Source organism: Ipomoea nil, unplaced genomic scaffold (genome assembly GCF_001879475.1).
Source record: "Ipomoea nil cultivar Tokyo-kokei standard unplaced genomic scaffold, Asagao_1.1 scaffold2283, whole genome shotgun sequence".
NCBI classification, from domain to species: domain Eukaryota; kingdom Viridiplantae; phylum Streptophyta; class Magnoliopsida; order Solanales; family Convolvulaceae; genus Ipomoea; species Ipomoea nil.
The window spans coordinates 1,476,993-1,499,173 of NW_017618711.1; the positions used below are offsets into that span (position 1 = coordinate 1,476,993).

At 33.4% G+C, this 22,181-nt stretch overlaps 2 protein-coding genes across 2 annotated transcripts; one reads left to right on the plus strand and one right to left on the minus strand.

Annotated features, from left to right (window-relative positions):
* Nucleotides 1-2,962: 2,962 nt before the first annotated feature.
* LOC109151079 (serine/threonine-protein kinase CDL1-like) lies at nucleotides 2,963-5,842 on the plus strand. The gene is made up of 6 exons (XM_019298991.1): nucleotides 2,963-3,853; nucleotides 3,928-4,185; nucleotides 4,270-4,442; nucleotides 4,544-4,623; nucleotides 4,708-4,855; nucleotides 5,320-5,842. The coding sequence occupies exons 1-6, from the start codon at nucleotides 3,310-3,312 to the stop codon at nucleotides 5,656-5,658; spliced, it is 1,542 nt and encodes a 513-aa protein (XP_019154536.1). The 5' UTR covers nucleotides 2,963-3,309; the 3' UTR covers nucleotides 5,659-5,842.
* Nucleotides 5,843-12,370: 6,528 nt separating this feature from the next.
* LOC109151249 (transcription factor MYB90-like) lies at nucleotides 12,371-14,032 on the minus strand. The gene is made up of 3 exons (XM_019299170.1): nucleotides 13,849-14,032; nucleotides 13,599-13,728; nucleotides 12,371-12,996 (listed from the first exon to the last, which is right to left on the minus strand). Exons 1-3 carry the CDS (start codon nucleotides 13,973-13,975, stop codon nucleotides 12,492-12,494), a joined length of 762 nt encoding a protein of 253 aa, XP_019154715.1. The 5' UTR covers nucleotides 13,976-14,032; the 3' UTR covers nucleotides 12,371-12,491.
* Between the last annotated feature and the right edge of the window lie 8,149 nt (nucleotides 14,033-22,181).

Below are 22,181 nucleotides of genomic sequence, written 5' to 3' on the forward strand. Positions count from 1 at the left end.
TTTTTGCAAAATGTGATATGACACTAAAACTAAGGGGGCGTTTGGTTCAAGTTATATAAAATAACCAAGGTTATGGGCGTGTTTGGTAAATAGCGGTTAGCTGTTAGCTGATTGTGTTAATTAGAAGGTATAACTAGTTAATAACATTAGTTGTTGTAGAAAAGTGTTTGGTAAATCAGCTGTTAGCTGATAGCTGTTTGGTATAATTTCTTTTCTGAAAAAGCTAATTGAAAAAGTTGTTTGGAGTAGCTTTTTGAATTTTAGCATTTTGGAGTTGCAAAAAACTAATTAACCAAACACTTATATTGATATTTTAACTAAATCAAACAATTAATAGTGGTCAAATAAGCCATTTACCAAACAGGGCCTATATTTGCTTGATAATATAAGATTCCCATGTTTAGTTCAGGCTATGTAACTTTCTCAGGAAATGCCAAATAACCTCCGCATTAAGTTATTAGCTATTGGAAGGGAATGTGAGATACCCTCCAATTTCTTAAAGAATCTCACATTCCATTGTCTTATTATTAATGTTGGATTTTGGACGTTTTAATCAATTTATCTTATTACCGTTGTCTTATTTACATATCTTAGTTTTAAACCAAACATTTTCAGTAATCTAACATTCCCAACAATCTAACGTTCCCAACAATCTAACATTCCTTAAGACTTTAACTTCATTACAAAAGCTAGCTCATGAGTTGAGGTTTGCTCCCAACTTAAATAGTACTCCAATATTTCTTGTGGAGTGGATGTGAAATTTGTATCAGGATGCAACAAAATTTACAAAAATAACATTGCGAAGCAAGAATTTTAAGTATATAATAGTCAAAATTAACGTTTATATCACCTCAATAACTAATTTAATTTCACATTATTAAAAGATCCAACTTACATTTTTCCTAATTTTTTTAGGGAAAATGACACTTTTCCCCCCTAAGTTGTATATTTATAGCACTTTTCCCCCCTGAATTATTCAAGTGGCTGTTTTTCCCCCTGAAATATTAAATGGACACATTTACCCTTAAAATAAATATTTCATTTAGTTTTCTTTTGCAACAAATTATGACCACGATTTGGTTCAAACGGAATAGACATTATAGCAATCAAACCGAAATATTCCAATTATAATTTAGAAGTGAAACCCGATATTTAGAGTTTATTAAAATCGCGAACCGGAACGAGCGGTTCATGTTCCGAACTGAAAAAAAATAAAATGAAATACATTTATTGTTGAATTTAGACTATTTCAAAATAAAAAATAAAATTTTAAAATAAAGACGGTTTAAAATCGTGAACCGGATCCGAAACCGCTGGTTTACGGTTCAGTATCCAATTTTTTTCGATTCATAAATTTAATAAACTGAAATCCAAATATTGGGTTCTGATATGAATCATAACCGAAAACTTTCAATTCGATTGCTAAAGTGTCCGATTCAGTTCAAACCGAACCGTAATCATCCCAACGTATACGAATAATTTGTTGGAGAAGAAAAATAAATAAAATATTTATTTTAAGGGTAGAAATGTCAATTTAATATATTAGGGGTAAAAACCGCCACTTTTAGAATAATTGAGGGGACTAATGTGCTTACATGAATAATTCAGGGCGAAATAGTGCTATAAGTATACAACTTAGGGGGAAAAAGTGTCACTTTTCTTTTTTTTTTTTTTTAATACAAAACTTACATGCATGCATGCACATCCTAATTTACCTATTTCTTAGGATAGATCGGAACTAACATATACAGTATAAATTGTTCTTTCCAATGTGGTAATAGTTTGAGAATTGAAGAAGAAGAAGAAGAAGAAGAAGATTGAGTTGGGGGAGAGGTCACTTCAAAAACCTAACTCTTTGGTACCAAATGAGATTGAAGAATTGAGGCAAATTAAAAGTTAATTAATTGCATGGTATAATGTGTTAGGTATAGTAGCTCTTAATAAATACACGTAAAAGATATACAAGTAGTGTATATTATTATAATGAACACATATAGTAATATAATATCAAACAAAGGGAACATTTTTTTATTGACCCTGTTATAATATAGTATTATTACTTTTTTCATTGACTTGAACCCATAACCTTTCATTTGGGAGAGTCATTTCGTATACTAGATCACAAGATCATTGACTTTTGACAAGATTAATTAATTTTAATTATGTATAATAAAATTAATGTAAAGGGTTATAACAAAAACAAAAAGGATATTGTAGATAAAAAAGAGTATTAGATATTGAATAAACATTTTTAGTGATTCATTTAATACTCTTAACAAGTGTCTTCAAAATGTTATTCTCTCCTCTTGTTTGCCCACATGCCAAATTCCCTTGCCTAGGAGCTCCTAGGCCACATCCTGACCAGACATGATAATTAAGAGGTTTGGGAAGAATGATAATTAAGAGGTAAATTATGGTTCAGTAACCATTAGAGCATCCCCATTAGGGGATTGTTGACAGTTTTTAATTAAAAATTGTCATTATGGATGAAAGAGAAGCAAGTGAGAGAATGTTAGAGGTCCTCCTGCAAAAAATGAGATTTTTGTGGTCCCAATACAAAATAAAGATAACAATTGGTTGTTCTTTTTTTCTTACATTAAAAACCTCTTTTCATTTTTTTTTTTTTTTTTTTTTTTTTTTTTTTTTTTATCCTCATATCTCCTACTTGACACCTAAAAAACTACACAAGTCTCCACTATTGAAGATGTCCTTAAACGGGAGAACAAGTGTGCTCACAAGTCACAAAAACTCACTGCATTGGATGTAACTCTTACATTTAAGGTATTTAATCATGTGTTTTTACCATGTTTTCAAAAAAAAAAAAAAAAAAAGATGTGTCGTTACTATAATCTATCATCCAAAAATCCACTGGATGAAATTTGGCAAAAGAAAAAAATTCTAAAAAATATTTTTATTTTATAAAAATGAAATGTATAAGTTTGTCAACTTGCAATATGGCAATGGGCAATTCCCACATTGGGTATAATTGTATAAATGTATGGTTCTTCACTTCTTCTCCTCTGCTAGATAAAGATTCTCAGAACTACTAATGCTAAGACTGAGAATCATATTCTTTCACTTTTGCATCAATTCAGCTTTTACTATGTAACAACTAACAAACTCTCATTTCACAATTTCCATACGCTTTCTTGGTTTAAATACTCTCTCTTTCGTTTCAGCAATAAATTCTCTCATATCTTCAAGCAAGGTAGTCCTCAAGCTTTTTCCCCATCTCTCTCTCTCTAATCTTTCTTTATTCTATCTTTTCCTTTTGGATTTCTGTGTTGCATTTTGAGATTCTTTCTCCAAATGGGGTTTCCTCAAAGTAGTTGCACTAACTCCATGGAGTCTCTTCCCACCCATTTTTCTTCAAAGACTCGACCTTTGCCGGCCGGTGATAGCAGTAGTAGTTGTTATGAAGAGATAAATATTAAGTCTTTAATATACAGAATGATTTGGAGTTCTGGGCTGGCCCGTGTAATTCTACCTCGCAGGCGGCGAAGCTCCGGGAGGGGGAACGAAAATTTGGAGCACAACAAGGCTTGGTTGCTGGCGGAATCCGGTGGGTGCGGCGGCGGAGATTTGAGTAATGCTGACCCAGAATCAGTTCATTCTTCTTTTAGGTTCAGTTTGTGCTCTAAGGTTGAGCTTGAGTCTATGAGTAGTGTGAATAGCTGCCCCTCTGCTACTGTTTTGATGGTGAATTTGGACAATGGGTTGACTGATCCTGGGTTGAAGGAGCTGAAATGGAGGAGATTTGAATCTCTGGAGAGGAGTATTTCACCTGTGGCACATTCTTTGGTTAGGTTTAGCTATGCTGAGATTGTTTCTGCTACTAGAAATTTCTCTCCAGGTACTCTCAATTGGGTTCTATGTTTCTTGAACTTTTCTTTAACTTCTTAGCTGATTTAACTTGATTTTGGGCAGGTAGAGTTTTGGGAAGGGGTGCATTGAGCTATGTTTTTAGGGGGAGAATTGGGTTTCCATGGACTGTTGTTGCTATTAAGAGGCTGGATAAGGAAGACAAAGAGACCCCAAAAGCCTTTTGTAGGGAACTTATGATTGCTAGTTCACTACATAACCCTTATATTGTCCCACTTTTGGGCTTCTGTATTGAACCAGAGGAGGGTTTGTTCTTGGTTTATAAGTATGTATCTGGAGGAAACTTGGAGCGATATTTGCACGGTATGGATTCTCGTTCTTGGTAATCTTTCACAAGAATGATGGTTTTCAACATTGATCATTGGGAATCTAGTTATCTCCTTGCAGGGAAGAAGCGGGGAGCGAAAGGCGGTCCATCGCTTTCGTGGTCTGCTAGGCATAAGGTTGCGGTTGGCATTGCTAAATCAATCCGCTATTTGCACAATGGAACTGGAAGATGCGTTGTGCATAGAGATATCAAGCCTTCAAACATCCTTCTTTCTTCGAGGATGACCCCAAAGGTAAGGAAGGGATGTCAAACATCCTATCCCACATTAGTCTTTAAGGAAAACTGTTGTTTTGGTGTCATATCTAATGCTCGAAAACCAAACTGTGTATGCAGTTATGCGACTTTGGGTTAGCTACATGGACTCCTGCACCTTCGGTACCTTTCCTTTGCAAAACTGTTAAAGGGACATTTGGGTAATGACTGAAAGTATCCCGATTTTGTGTAGCCAGTAAAAAGAATAATTTTCTGATTTACAGAGTTGTGGAACTTAACTGCAGGTATTTGGCGCCCGAGTATTTCCAGCATGGTAAAGTGTCAGATAAAACTGATATTTATGCTTTCGGGATAGTCCTCCTGGAACTACTAACTGGCCGGAAGCCATTTGAAGGAAGTAGGGGACCGGGGGAAGAGAATTTGGTCTTATGGGTAGGTCATTTGCCTATTTTCTGCCTAATTTCACATATCTGCTTATGATCATTAGGTCTGCAGTTTGTGTATCTGTCAAATTAACAATTAATTCTAACCAAACCAAAAGAAAAGATGTTTCATTTATGGGCACAATTTGTTTGGCCTTAAATAAATAAGGCCATAAGGCCATTGTTCTTGGCTGGCAGATGTGTAGCTTTAGCTTTAATTGAAGCATCTGCTCTATCTCAACTAAAATCCTAAGCTGATAGTTGGATTGCATGGCTCAACACGCCCCTCACGTGTGCAGTGGGTTCCAAGCAACACGTGGACCATCTCATACCAAATTGAAGCATGTGCTCCATCTCAACTAAAAGCTGATAGTTGGATTGCACATTAATGGCTCAACAGCTTTCAACTCACCTAATGTAGGGCACAAGTTCATTGATCAAAACATTACTTTTATGCGTTTTAATTTCGTCCAGGCAAAGCCGCTGCTGCAACAAGGAGCTCTCGAGAAATTGCTTGATCTGAGACTTAAGTTCCCGGGAAAGACATTGCACAAAATAGCCCGGATGATTCAATCAGCAGCTGCATGTATAAACAGCGAAGAATCCAGGCGGCCTAACATCGGTGAGATTATTGCCATACTGAGAGGCATAAACCCCGAGCAAAGCAAGAAGAAGGGTAATTTAACCGGAAATAGTAGCATGATAGATTGTTGTGCACAGCTGCAGCAGACTAAAACTGAAATGAGGAGTCACTTAGCATTAGCCATGCTAGGCCTTTCGGAGTTTGAAGATGAAGATTTTTACTGCAGATGAATCTTAGAAATAATGTTTTTCGATTTTGATTTTTTGGTTTGTTTATATAGTATATGTAGGTCTAGAATTGATTACCTGTTTAAAATGTGTATAGAAATGGCAGGGTGATGAGTCTTCTCTGTTTGATTATATATATGATTTATCTCCCAGAGCTCATGGGAAAATATGATATATTTTTGTTTGGCATCTTCCTCGATTAGATTTGTGCTGTGAAGAATTTCAATAGTAAAGATTTATTTTATTTTATTTTATTTTTTGGCAAAGCTTTTATAACAATGTTGGAAGATGAAGATGAATAAATCCATTATTTTAGTTTTTTTCTTTTGGGAAAAAAGAGTGAGTGTGGGCCATGCACCATGGTTCACAAAGGTGTGTAAACCATGCATCAAAATATATTCACACAAATAGTGAATTTTATGTATATAAATAGTGAGTCTAAGTAAAGGGAGTGTGGTGCATTGAATAAGTGCAGCTATCTACAAATAATGAATATCATGTATGTATAACATAAATGAGTCTAGAATATACATGTCTAAATGACCAACATTCAATCAATTTGTACATGCTCAAATATTGAACACTATGCACACAAATAGTGAACTTATACATATAAATAATGAAACTTTAAGTTGTTTTTATACGATTTTGTACACATTCAAATAATGAACATTATGTATAAAAATAATGTACCATATGCATAAACATAACATATCTTAGAGCATCCACAATTGTAGATTTTAAGTGTTCTTTTTGCAGTCTAAAATTTGGTGGGAAGGTTTTTCAACAAATGGAGAACAAGATTTTTGGTGGGTTTTTATTACTCAAAATATTGATTTTTAGTGGACCCGTCAGGAGAGAGAAAAGGGGAAAGCAAAGCCAACAATTGCGCCTAGCAATCGTTATGCGTTGGACCCGTGTCCAGCATGCTTGCTGGACACGGGTAACAGTGCCGTTAGGCACTATTATCTCCTTTTTTTTTTTTAAATTTCAGACCGCTTCGTTATAGGAGTATATGTTCATAATTTTATTACTATATTATTAATAACTGTACATTCATAACTCCATAATTGTACGTTCATAACTCTATAACTGTATATTCATAACTCCATAACTGTACATTCATAACCCCATAACTGTACATTCATAACCCCGTAACTGTACATTCATAACTCTATAATTGTATATTCATAATTTTCGAAGCTCTATGTTCACAATTTTAGAGCTCTATGTTCATAATTTTATCACTATATGTTCATAATTGTAAGTTCATAATGTTAGAGCTCTTTGTTCATAATTCGATCAATAACTGTACATTCATAATTCCATAACTGTAGATTCATAATCTCATAACTGTAGATTCATAACTCCATAACTGTAGATTCATAACTCCATAACTGTACATTCATAATCTTCGAAGCTCTATATTCACAATTTTAAAGCTCCATGGTCATAATTTTATCACTATATATGTTCATAATTGTAAGTTCATAATGTTAGAGCTCTGTGTTCATAATTTCATAATTGAATAACTGTACATTCATAACGGCATAGTTGTACATTCATAACAGCATAACTGTACATTCATAATCCAAAAAAAAAAATTAACGCCGTTAACGGCAAAACGCGCGCGATTTTTTTTTTTTTTTTTTTTTTAACTAAATGACGCGTTTTTTTTGAAAAACGACGTCGTTTTGGGCTCGTGTCCACAATTCACTGTGGACACGGGTCCAGGGCATAATTTGCCCGCGCCTAGTAGGCACGTAATAGTAACCTTTTTTAAATTTTTTTTTTTTTTTTGTCAAATCTATTTTTTTACCTTTTCTTTTTCTCTCTTTTTTCTCTCCCTCATCTATCTCTCTCTCTCTCTCTCTCTCTCTCTCTCTCTCTCCCTCTCTCTTTCTCTCTTTCTCCTAGTTGGCACATCAAAAATTCAAAAATTCAAAAAAAATATAGCTAATGGAGTTGCTCTTATGAATAGAAAATAATGTACCATATTATGCATAAAAATAATGTACCCTATGCATGGTCCACCTAATAGGCAATGCTAAAAAAAAAGAAGCTCTATTTAGACTCTTTAAATTGGCAAAAAAAAAAAAAAAGACAATCATTATACCCTGGATCATGGATCATCTTATAATGTGAACCATTGGCATAAGATACATTTTTAATATACTAGAGCTTCATTTTTTAAGGTTCATTATTTGATATACTACTAAATAATGAATATTTAGTACTCAAATAATAAACTTTCAATATATTAAAAATTAACATTTATTCATGGTCCATAATATAATTTTCCAAAAAACAAAACTAGAGTACAAATGAGCAATAATTTTACTTATTGAGCACGTTATTGTTGATTTGTACAAATTATATTGTGAATCAAAGCCCACCTTGTAAGGTGGACCTTGGTCAGAAACGACATCGTTTTATGTTAAGTGTCAATAAGCGCGGAATTACCTCTAGGAAGGTTAAGTGAGATTAAGGAAATATAGTACTCCGTATTAACTTATTGTATTTAGCATTAACTTATTGTGTGGTTGGAGGCTATATTACATCAATTACATAAATGTCCTCATAGAAAATGAAAGGTGTATGTAAAAATGATTTACTTTTAAAGATATTTTAATAAATTTACAAGTCTTTTTTTTTTTTTTCATAGTTTAGAATTTAAAAAGATGCTTATAGTAACATCATCACAACAAGAACATGTTCAATCCACCGAAAAGTGAATTTTCCACATTTAAATTGCTCCAATTCCACCGGAAGGTGGAATTATTCCTGTGAAATTGCTTCAATTCGCCAAAAAGTGAAATTTTCAATTTTCGGTGATATGACACACTCCAATTCATATGGGTGGTTAATGAAGGGAGAAATAGAAATTAATATTGAGGGCAATTCTAGAATATTAAAAAAGTAATAGTATCATATTACCTAAGGTCAACTCGGTAATGAGATTACCCTAGCTAGAGGGTATTCTTGCGAAATCAACTCACTTATTCAAACATTCATGGTAAACGTTGGGAGAGCCGGGCAACTGTTTTTAGTAACACTTCCTTCTTAGCCTTTGTCAAGAATTTTTTGTTCCAACCTCCAATAAGATTTCGAAGATTATATCCTTAATAAATCTAAATACCTGAGGCTTAATTGTTCCGGCGAATAACTAAGCATTCACTTTAGTAGTTCTACCAAGTTGCTAAAGAGGATCGGATCAACTTGGTTGGCGTGAGTAGTCCTATACTTTTATTCCTTAAAAAAGGTTTGGATCTCTCGTAAGTAAATTATTATTATTACGTGGATCATATTTATACCAAAAGCATATTATTTGTGTACTAAATATACAAAATAATGTATTATTTTTTATTTATGATCCACCATTTGCAATGTAGTATCTGTTTATACATACTTTGTCCCCACTAGAGTTTGAACATGTGACCTTCCATTTGGAAGAATCACAAAGGTGTCATTGAGCTACCTATACAAGCTACTTGGCCCATAAAATAAATTAATACAATGATTAAATATAAAATAGAGTTTAATAAAATAATGATACATAATCAGGAAAAATTATTAGGTAATTTTAGAAGGGAAATGCGGTAAAAAATAATAATTTATTTCTCTCCTATTTTTTTGATTGATACTGACTCTGTTGTAGTATATGTTCATAATTACTTTCTCTCCCGTTTAATCAGTGATCTGTTCATAATTATTTTCTCTCCCGTTTAATCAGCAAAAATCACATAGTATGAGTATATATTTTCTGAAAAGATTGGCGAATATATATTTTTAATAAAAGTGGAGGATAAATATAAATAAATGTTGACCTACATATCAACCACATGGGCAGACCTTTTAGCACACCATATTATATATGTTGAAGGAAATATTTAATGGCAACTGTTGGATCCTTCTTTATGCGTGTTCTATATATATCAACTAATATATGGTCCAACATTCCTGGTCCCTAATCATCCATTGTTATACCTTGCATCCCGGCGCACATAGCACTGTACACTCCGCCCCTTCTAACACAACGTCGTTTTGGTAAGTTATGTAGGGAATAATGTGATTATGTGTATTTGTTTATACAATTATGTGTATTTGTTTATACAATTATGTACATTCTTTTATACAATTATGTACATCCGAAACAAGAAATTTATGTGTATTATGTTAAGAGTTTGTGTATTATGTTAAAAGTTTATGTATATTATGTATTATGTTAGATTATGTGTATTATCTTTTAAAAAAAAGTATGTGTATTTTGTTATACAATTATGTACATTCATGTATACAATTATGTGTATTCTAATATAAATTATGTATATTTTTGAACATGAGATTTAAAAAAAATAAAAATAAAAATTAACCACCAACACATGGTAACGATTTTTTTTTTTTAAAAAAAATCTAAAACGACGTCCTTTTGCATCAGGGCGCACAATGCAATGTGCGCCTTGGTGCACGATATAAATTGCCCCTAATCATTCTTCCAAAAGGCTGAACCCCAACCCTAAGGGCCCCCCACACCCCGGCCCGACAGAGCGGTGGGAGGTTGTAAATCATGGTGACTCAACTGAACATTAATCAGTTATGACCAGTTGAGCTACCCATGCGGGCAAATTGCCCCTAATCATGACTCAGGGGCTCAAAAGGTCTCTAAATCTATCATAAGACATGGATTTTTGTAATATCATAGACTAGGTCCACTTTATATTTTAGACCTTCATCCAAAATAACATTTAGATTATGTATTTTTAATTAACATATTATATAATTTTAGTTAATAAATTATGTACTTAATACAATTAACATATTATGTACTTTCAATTAATATATTAGGGCATCTCTATTAGTAATGGTTTTTTTTTTTTTTTTTTTTTTTTTTTTTGGTGATTTTTGAGGTGCCAATTAGGATAGAGATGAGGGAGAGAAGAAGGAAAAAAAAAAAACAAATTTGACACATCTCAGGAAAAAAAAAAAAGCAAGCATCTTACAAACTTTCAATGATTTTGATTCTTATCATCATTTATAATTTTCTTACAAAACATTTATAATATATCATAAAATTCTTCTTATTATATAGTTATTCATTCACAACAACATTTCAACATCATTATTTTTATCCATAGTATGCTGATACTTATATGGCTAATTACTTAGATATATTATTAATAAACACAAAAAAAAAAAACTATTTCATTAGAAATTCATAACAATATTGAACAATAAAATTTATAATAAAAGAATTGATCAAATAAAATATTTAAAAGTATAATTACAAGTTCCATACAATAAGAATAAAAATCTAATATTAATATATATATATATATATATATATATATATATATACATATATATATATAATTAATTAATTAATTTTACTTCATATATTGCTAGGCATCACGCAAAGAACTATTATTTGCAATAGCAATTTGAGATTGTGAACAACAACAAGGTGCTACTGTTTGCAATCCCAAATTGTTGTTGCGAACAGTAGTTTGCTATTCATAGTAACATGCTATTTAAAAAAAAAGGAAAAATATATATTACGAATATAAACATAAAAAAAATAAAAATAAAAATATATAAGTATTTATATGAATATTATGAAAGATATACTAAAATTTGACGATGAAAATTTTGCTTTGTTCATGTATTTAGGGAGAATTAGAGAAAGTTAGGGATGAAAAATTCATAGAAAAAATAAAAATCAATATAAACAAGCAATAATTAAGTAAAAATAATATTATTTCGAATCTTTAGAGAAAGATTGTAAAGTTCAGGAGAGAGAGAGAAAAAAATTGGTAGAGTTTAGGTATGCGGAAAATATAGGATAATGACGAAAAAATAATTTTATTAAATTTAGATAGGTTTATAAAGTTTAAATGGGGAGAAAAATAGAGTTTAAATAGAGAGAGAAAACATTCAAAGTTGTTAGAAAGAAAATTTTGAAATCTTGGGGTTGATGGTTGGATTTCAACTATTTATATTTGAGAAGGAAAAGTCTACAAAAGTCTTAAAATTAAAAAGTCAACACAAGTTAATAACTTTTTGAATACTACATGACTTTTAAAGACTCTTTAAAAGTCTTAATCGAATACCACACGACTTTTAAAGACTCTTTAAAAATCTTGATTGAATAACGCCGGACTTTTGAAGAATCTCTACAAGTTCAAATTGAATACCTCCAAACTTTTAAAGTTCATAAAAATCTTTAAAACTCTATGAAAGTCGTGATTGAATACACCGCCCTAAGGATATATTCAATTTAGAATTTCAATGACTTTTGTAGACTTTTTAAAATAAAAAGTTGATAAAAGTCTATGAATGTTTTTTATATAGACTTCAATAGAGTCTTATAAAGTTTTAAAAAGTTTTGAACGACTCTATATAAGTCAATCAAAGTTTATTAAAATTTATCATTTTAAAAGTTTTTAAAACTCTACAAAAGTCATGATTGAATACACCCCCTTAGAATTATTGTGGTAGGACCATTCTTGGTCCTTTCTTTATCAACAAAACAATTTAAATATTGTTAAATACAATTGCATTTTGGTCTTCAATTATGTATATTTTCAAAAAAATATAGCGGTTCAACATATTTTGTATACAAAAGATTGAAATGTCTTTGTATTTAACGACATTTCAACGATTTTGTTGATGCAGAACTAAAAATAGTCATGACACAATAATACTAAAATCAAATAAAAATGTTCTAATAAAAAAGACCTAAAAATAGATGGTTACATATCAAACTAAAAATAGAATTAACTCAAATCTTAACATATTATCACACCCAACTAGTGCTTGAAAAATAATTACGGAGTACTTCAATTACTCTCCCAAATACCATCGTTCCAACTGAACTCTCCCTGCTCAATAAACATGGAGTTGCCAGCACCGATTGCTCGTGACCATGTTTCCCCGTCGGCCACCGCGTTATCTCCTTCACCGGAGGTTGTCAACGGCGACCACGTGATTGCCCCATCCCTGTCACCGATAGCCAGCAAATTTTCCCACCAATGTGTTTCGCTCTCGGCCGGCATTGCTCTCGTCGGCGGCGATGGCGTAAATGTCCGCTTGGTCACGTCATTGTCAGGCAAAGTAGTAGTTGTTGTTGTTGTTTCAGTTCCCAATGACAAGAAAGATGAGATCATTGAGAAGTTTGGAGGACGAGGAGGAAAAGGAGGTCCAATGACGATGTTTCCTCTTCCATTTTCTTGTTGCCGACGAGATGGCATGCCAAATTCAGCCGTCTTTTTGAGGTGGGTATTCCAGTAATTCTTCACGTCGTTCGCCGTTCTCCCCGGAAGCCTACCGGCGATCAATGACCACCTAACCGGAAAACCAAAATGTAATATAAATAGCTCGCACGGGAATTTCTGGGCAAATTATACTGTGCACTGCGGCCCACAATACATTGTGATCCAAACATCAAATATATATTGCAGTTTCATTTTAATACAATTACAGTATCATTTTGATATAACTAGTCTTCTAGTTATGTACAGACTTAATCTCATGGTTACCATCTTTAACCCCTAAGTTATGTATGGAGTGACGATTTCAGCCTTAAGGACCAAATCAACCCTTTATTAAGTGACAAATTGGTGATAGAAATAGTTTTCCCAGGAACTAAAATGGTCACTTCGTACATAATTTAGGAGTTAAAGATGACCACGCATATAACTCAGTGACTAAATTTATACCACAGATATAACTAAAGAACAAAAAATGTAATTTTCTCTTTTTAAAATTAGTTTTTGTTATAATAGTATTTTTTAAATTTGATTTCTAAATATATAAATATTATTGTTAATCGAATCAAACACGTAAAATAGAGTGTGAAAAGTAATTTTATAACACGTAAAATAGAGTGTGAAAAGTAATTTTATTCAAGGAATTGAGGATCGAAATATAATTGTGTTTGAACTTGCCTGTTGCCTAACAGCTTGTGAAGCCTGATGATGAGATCAACTTCATCCCAAGCAAAGTCCCCTCTTTTTATGTCTGGTCGGAGATAATTCAACCATCTCAATCTACAACTTTTCCGACATCTATTCAACCCTGCACCCATTTTTTTTTTATTACTCCATATTAGATAAAATTTAGAGAAAAAAGAAAAAAAAAAAAAAAAAAGCAAATGCATGTAATATTATATTATATTGTTTGCATTATTATTGTTACCTGCTTTAGCTGGAACTTGGTGCCATTTCCCTTCTCCAAACTCCTGAATGTATTTCCTCAAAAGATTATCTTCTTGTTCAGTCCATGCACCTTTCTTCATTCCAGTCTTGGCTGCTGTTTTATCCATATGCACATTAAATATAGATCAGAGAGCCAATTAACTCAAGAACGTAACTCCAAGTGTTTATTTGGAGTAAATTAAAGCAACATATATATATATATATATATATATATATATATATATATATATATATATATATATATATATATATATATACTCTGTGGCCAACCACATGGGCACACCTTTTAGCACACCATATATATATGCTGAAGGAAATATTTAATGGCTACTGTTTGATCCTTCTCTATGCATGTTCTATATATCAACTAATGGTCCAATATTCCTGCCTGGTCCCTAATCATCACTCTGCAGGCCTAACCCAATGGCTCAAGAGGTCTCTAAGTCTATCCTAAGACATGGGTTGCCTATTACATTTATTGCCCAAACAATTAGGAACAAGATGGGGTAACCCAACCAAATCCACTAAAGATTCAAACTTGAAATTATAAGGTCACAAGTTTGAATTCCAACCTTCGTGATTTGAGCTGGTCAACTATAGGTAGGCAACCTAGTTTGATTTATTTTTTTGTGGTCATTTGCCAGTTAGGATCACAAGACGGAGCTTACCTCAGTGCATACAGTCAGGCAAGTTTCTCTTTCTTGTGGTCATTTACCGGTTATGATCACAAGACGGGCTTACCCCAGTGCATACAGTCGGACAGGTTTCTCTTCCTTATGGTTATTTGCTAGTTAGGATCACAAGACGGGACTTACCCCAGTGCATACAGTCGGGCAGGTTTCTCTTGTCACTTCAAAAATTAGAAACAAGACAAAATAGTGCACAATAGTAATTATAGGATTCCCTCGCCACTTCAAAAATTAGAAACAAGACAAAATATATAGCTTTATTGGAGACACGCATCAAGTAATGTACAATGACGAAATTCTATACCGGGTTTTCTAATGGAATTTGAACCACACCGTTGTTGGATGATTGGTCGAGCCAACTGAGCTAACCTATCTTACTCTTTGTTGATGGCCTGGTCATGGAGGTCAATTTCGTGCCACAAATAGATCTAGGTAATTTATATCGTGTACTATGGCGCACATAGCAATATACGCCCAGGCACAAAACGCGCGCGTTTTTTGCTGATGTCACTCCGTCCGTCCGAACAGACAAAATCTTATTATGTGTATTCTGTTAAAAATTTGTGTGTATTGTGTTATGAGTTTATGTGTATTATGTTAACCAAACCCCATTATGTGTATTCAGTTAAAAATTTATGTGTATCGTGTTATGAGTTTATGTGTATTCAGTTAAGAGTTTATGTGTATTATGTTAACCAAACCCATTATGTGTATTCAGTTATAAGTTTATGTGTATTATGTATTATGTTAGATTATGTGTATTCTGTTATGAGTTTATGTGTATTCTATTATGAGTTTATGTGCATTCGAAACAGATGATTTTTTTTAACAATTTAACAAAACGACATCGTTTTGGGAGGCACAGAACGCACAGTGCTATCTGCGCCGTGGTGCACGGTATAACGATTGATAGATGATCTATCGTCTACGTTTTATGTCGGTGTGAGAATGATGAGGAACAGGGACTCGACAGCATTCTACTGTTGGACCGTAGAAATTGGTTTTACCATATTTGGTCAGTTGGTGACGTGGTGGGAGACATAGATTAGAAGAACATCAGTGCCTGGAGATTTTGATGATGACGAGGAACAAATCGAATACAATGTAAGCATTTTTTTATTTTTTTTAGTGTATCCAAGATTTTCACTGTTAAACACAGTGACTGATCAATCTTTTCAATGAATTGTCGACAATTTTTTAAATAGAACATATGGTCTGAAGATTTAAAACTGTTCCATATTCAAAGTCAAGATTGAATTATTGATCTTTAATCAAGGATAAATAAATCTCTTTCACTCAACCACACCCCAATCAAATACAATAACGTAAGCATCAAACGCACCAAAAAAAATAAAAAAATAACGTAAGCATCATCGCGCAAATATCCGTCTGAGAGAGAGACCACGATATTAATTATTCCATACCCACATCTGATTCTAGTTAATGTGAAGTGGTTGCACCACTATAAATGAGTTTCTTCCCTATACTTTTACAAGGCGTTTGGTTGGAAAGGGGAATTATGTGGGAAAAGAATTGTAATTTCATGAGAGATGAATTACTGAGAATAAAGTGGAAATTTAAATTCCAGTGTTTGGTTTACAGGAATAGAATTACTGAGAATTTCAATTCCAATATTTGGTATACATGAGAATTGAAATGGAATAAGTAGTATAAAGTCCAAAATGTCCATTGTTGTTGTCAAGCATTAATTTTAGGTTAAAAAAGGTAGGGGTAATTTTGACTCATCACTATCTTTTTTTCTTCCTAAAATCCCAGGAATTAAAATACCGGGGGGGGGGGGGGGGGGGGGGTGGCATGGGATTTTAATTCCATGAAAATGGGGGAATTGCAATTTCTTTCAACCAAACAAGGGAATTTTGTGGCCTTTGGAATTAGGTGGGAATTAAGTGGGAAGGGAATTTAAATTCCCTTCAACCAAACGCCCTGTTAAATTTGTTTTTCCAATACAGATAAATTTAAATTTATTCCGGGTGGGCGTTTGGTTGAATGTAATTGAGTTGTAATTGAATTATAATTCAATGAAAGTCTCAATTATGACGTTGTTTGGTTGGATGGAATTGCAATTTCACCGAACTGTAATTCCCTCCTTTTGTTGAATTGCAATTTATGGGACTTTCATGTAACAATCGTTATACCGTGGAATCATGTCCACGTACTTTGCAAGTTGGATATGGTTCTATGTTCATAATTACTGAACGATATGTTCATAATTATAAAACTATATATTCATAATTTTTGAACTTCATATTCACAATTATTGAATTTCTATATTCATAATTACAGAACTATATGTTCATAATTATGTTCACAGTACAACTCTATGTTCATAATTATAGAACCATATGTTCATAATTTTTGAACTATATATTCATAATTATGAACAATTTTGGAACCGTGTCCACCTTGCAAGAAGAAGAAGAAGAAGAAGAAGAAGAACGTGATTATTATTTTTATAAGGGTATTTATGTCTTTAGAACGTATTCCATTTCTATATATTCCTTTAACAAATCAAACACCGGTCTTTATTATTATTATTATTATTATTATTATTATTATTATTATTATTATGTATAAGGGTATTTATGTCTTTAAAACATATTTCATTTCTATTTCTTTAACTAACCAAACATTGGAATATAATTATTAAATCTATTCTTTCAGCGAACCAAACAATAGAATACAATTTCTATTCTATTCCTTACCTATTCCATTGCCAGTAGAATGACATTCTATTCCCTCCAAATTTATTCCGTGAACCAAACATATTATATAAAGGAATAAACACAAGGACGTTGTACTTCTCAATCCAAAGAGTTTTGTTGCGGAGCTGAAGGCATGAAACGACTAAGCTAGGGAACAAAAGAATGAATAAATTTTCTCTCTTATTCAATAGTCTGGAAAAATGCCAGGAAACATTCTTCCTTTCTTAGCTTCTCAAAAGGTTGAATTCCCAGTTTTAAGGGCTCCCACACCTCGGTCTGACATAACATATGAGAGGATTTAAATCATGGTAACTCAATTGAATATAGACGCTAAATCTTTGCTTACTGCGCATAAAAAAATCCCGACTTTGAAAGGTTGGTAGACCTTTGCTTACTGCGCATAAAGAGCCCCCGACTTTGAGAGGTTGGTAGACCTTTGCTTACTGCGCATAAAGAGCCCCTTCATTTTGAGAGGTTATTTTTACTCGCTGGTGAGACTCAATCCTTGATCATTCTTCCTAAATTTTATCTCTGTAACCAACTGAACTGTCCATGCGGGCTGCCAGGAAACATTCTTATATACAGGGATGGGAGAAGAAGGAAATATGGGAGGGAAAATCTAACAAAAAAATAACTGAAAATAGTTACAAAGAAAGCATGCAGGATGATGCCAATTGCCAAGTGTCAACCATCTGTGTCTCCTGAAAAGTTTCTTTTGTTCTGGATGCGTAGTGGCAGAGGTCAGTTTGTAATCTAGGGCCTTTTTTGTTCAAATCTGGTTTTCTTAAACATTTCGATATTTCATATTGATACGAGTATATCCACAGTAGAAAAAGGTGAAAATCAAGAATTGGGAGAAAGAAAAGAAACAACCCATGCTACTATGCCAAGGAGAAAACGAAGGAAACCGGCATGGATGGTTGATTACATTTGTTAGACTAATTTTATTCGTAATAGGATACATTAGTTTAGTCCTAATACATTATTATATCATATTAATTAGGAATCATAGTCCTAAGCATAATAGGAGTAACTTAGTATATAATCACCCTGCATGCTAGGGAGAAAGACATGCGAATTATTATTATCTTTTTCTTCTCTACTCTCATCTTCCTTCTCTGAAATCTCTCTCTCTCTCTATCTCTCCCTCTCTCTCTCTCTGATTTTTCCCCTCCCCTAATTCCATCTTTGGAGTCTGCACCCACTCAAAGCGGTGCCGGCTTGATACGGGTTCGTATCAATTGGTGCTTTCATTGCATCGAACTCATCTTTCTTGTTCTTTTACACACTCAAAACTGTAATCCTACTTCATTATGTCAGACAACCAATCCACATCAAAAACTCGTCCTTGGGAGCAGGCAATTGCCGAATTTCAAAAAAATTATGATAGACAAACTGTTACAAATCACCAACTCATTCAACAACTCATTACCTCCGTGTCACGGTTGGAAACGATGGTAACAACAAATAAAAATGCAGCAGTGCAACCTCAAACACATGGAATTTTAGGGCCTCCACCTCATAATCATCTACAACCATCTTTGCAACCGGAGAGTGGCCAAGGAACTCAACGATTTCATATGAAACTTGAGTTACCTCGCTTTGATGGCTCAGACCCTCATGGTTGGATATTTAGAATTCAAGAATATTTTGATTTTTATGATACACCCGACACACAGCGATTGCGAATATCAGGATTCACAATGGAAGGGATTGCTTCTGGGTGGTATCAATGGATGAAAAGGAATGGAATGTTAACTACATGGAAGGAATTTTTACAGAATATCACAAAGCGGTTCGGCGAGTCTCGTTTTGAGGATTCCCAAGGAAAATTGTCAAAATTGACACAGCAAACCACAGAAGATCCAATCTTAGAAGAAGAAACCATAGTGCATGAGCAAGATGACATAATCGCAGGAGATATTTTCAGTCTAAACTCATTGGCAGGCCCGGTTAATCCCAGATCACTTAAACTTTTGGGAGAAGTTAATGGCCGAAAGTTACAGATTTTAATAGATAGTGGCAGCACCCACAACTTTGTGCAACCCAAAATTGCTGAGCAATTAAAGTTACATACTTTGAAGGTCACACTAAGTGGCACAACACTGAAGAGAAGCACATTATACCATCCACAGACTGACGGGCATACAGAAGTAATGAATCGAGTATTAGAGCAATACTTAAGGGCTTTTACTCACATCAAACCAACCAATTGGACGTCATACTTGGGATGGGCAGAATTTTGCGGCAATACAAGACCACCACCCACCTTAGCACTGTATACAAAAGACACACCAACAGTGCAAGCACTAGATGAATTATTGTTGGATCGTGACAGATTGATAAGGCCACTGAAACACAATCTTCGGGAAGCTCAGCATCGCATGGCCCAAAAAGCCAATGCCAAAAAAAGCAAAATGAAATTTTCAGTAGGAGATAAGGTTTGGCTTCGTCTACAACTATATAGACAGATATCAATAGCACGTAGAAACTCTAAACTAGCACGACGCTATTATGGTCAATTCAACATCTTGGAAAAAATATGGGAAGTTGCATACCGCCTCGAGCTACTACCACAAGCAAGAATTCATTCAGTATTCCATGTCTCACAACTCAAGAAACACATAGGAACTGAAGAAAATATAGAGGTCCAATTACCATAACAAATTGTGGGCCGATCACCAATTTCAGCTCTACTAGCACTCTGTGGGGAACAGAATGTTCTAAAAAATGGAAAAATACAACGCCAAGTCTTAGTGCAATGGTTAGATAGTAGTCCAGAAAACGCCACTTGGGAAGCTGCCGAGGAAATGGAACGATGGTACCCGAATCTCCACCTTGAGGACAAGGTGGTCGTCGAAGGGAAGGGGAGTGATACGAGTATATCCACAGTAGAAGAAGGTGAAAATCAAGAATTGGGAGAAAGAAAAGAAACAACCCATGCTACTATGCCAAGGAGAAAACGAAGGAAACCGGCATGGATGGTTGATTACATTTGTTAGACTAATTTTATTCGTAATAGGATACATTAGTTTAGTCCTAATACATTATTATATCATATTAATTAGGAATCATAGTCCTAAGCATAATAGGAGTAACTTAGTATATAATCACCCTGCATGCTAGGGAGAAAGACATGCGAATTATTATTATCTTTTTCTTCTCTACTCTCATCTTCCTTCTCTGAAATCTCTCTCGCTCTATCTCTCCCTCTCTCTCTCTGATTTTTCCCCTCCCCTAATTCCATCTTTGGAGTCTGCACCCACTCAAAGCGGTGCCGGCTTGATACGGGTTCGTATCACATATAATCATGACTGCTTGTTCATGTGGACCATGCATGCATTTTCTTAAACTAATCTCTTACGTACAATGATCGATCTTCATTGATTATAAAACGCAGTTGTGGCATGCATCAAGCCGATATGTCTTGCAATTTTTTGGTTGTTTGCTATTAAAATATTTCTTTGCAGTTGTATACATGTATACATGTATAGCTGACGCTTTTTGCCTATTTGGCTATTTGCCATTAAAATATTTTTTAGCGGTTCTGCATGGTGTGTATCAATGCAGGATCTTCCTTTTCATCACTATGCCCAATAGTTATAATAATATAATATATAATAATAACACTTATACGAAATTAAATATTATAAAAAAAAAACTGCATATATTTCTAATAAGATTTGAATCCCAATTTTTTTGAGCTATCACTGTATTGCATGTTTATATTTATTAAATTATAAATGTGTATGGATCAAAGCCTTAGTGGCAACATATATATCATCACTTCTTTGTCTTTTTGAGCTTTAAGCGTAGCTTTGTAAGGGGAATTGAATATGCCCCCCGCACTCAAAGCTCTCATGTGTACAAATAATAATAATAACATTTTTGTTTAACATAAGCATTTAAATGGCATGTTATTGGCGATATGATGAAACGTTTTGTTAAAATAACTAAAACTTTAAGAAAATAGTACTCTTAAGATCGGAGTCTATATTTTCGCTTACAAATGTTAGATACTTGAAGGAAAAAAGGATACAAAAATATGAACAAAGAGTAAATAAGGTCAAAACAAAATGCTTTGTACTAATGCTCTCAAACTCTTACAACTTGGTTATCAAATTAAAGATAGAAATTAGAAATACAATGCTATTTATAGGTATAGAAAACACGTACTAACGAGTAAACCCAACACCAATTTCAATTCATTACTTGGTGCTGATATGGAATTCTCTTTTACTCTTGAAACTATGCTTGTTCTCATTGTGATTGATAATGGCGATGTTTGGTAAATGGCTGTTAGCTGATAACTGTTAGATGATTTGGTTAATTAGAGTGTATAACTAGTTGATAATATTAGTTGATTGTAGAAAAGTGTTTGGTAAATTAGCTGTTAGCTGATAGCTGTTTGGTATAAATTCTTTTCTTGAAACGCTAATTGAAAAAGTTACTTGGACTATCTTTTTAAATTTTAGCATTTTAGAGTCACAAAAAGCTAATTAACTACACTTATATTAATTTTTTAATAAAGTCAAATAATTAATAGTAGTCAAATAAGCCAAAATTGTCTAATAGGCTAACTATTTACCAAATAGGGCCAATGAGTGAGTAGTTTACTTGGGGAGGAGATAGGGATGAATATTAGGTTTAGGAGACTGTGACTTGTAATTGGTTGAATATGAATGATGAGACGTGATTTGATGATGTCAATTAATTAACATGATTGAGTTTCGATTGGAATGTAATTACCTAATCTAGACTTGAGGTGTTTAAAGGTCAAATGGGCCATTTGAGTTATGTTAAAATGGTTTATAAAAATGAAAAATAGTATATGTACTCTTATTTTGAGTTACTTTTCAAAATGGTCATCCGACTATGACATTTTTTCAAATTGGTCCCTT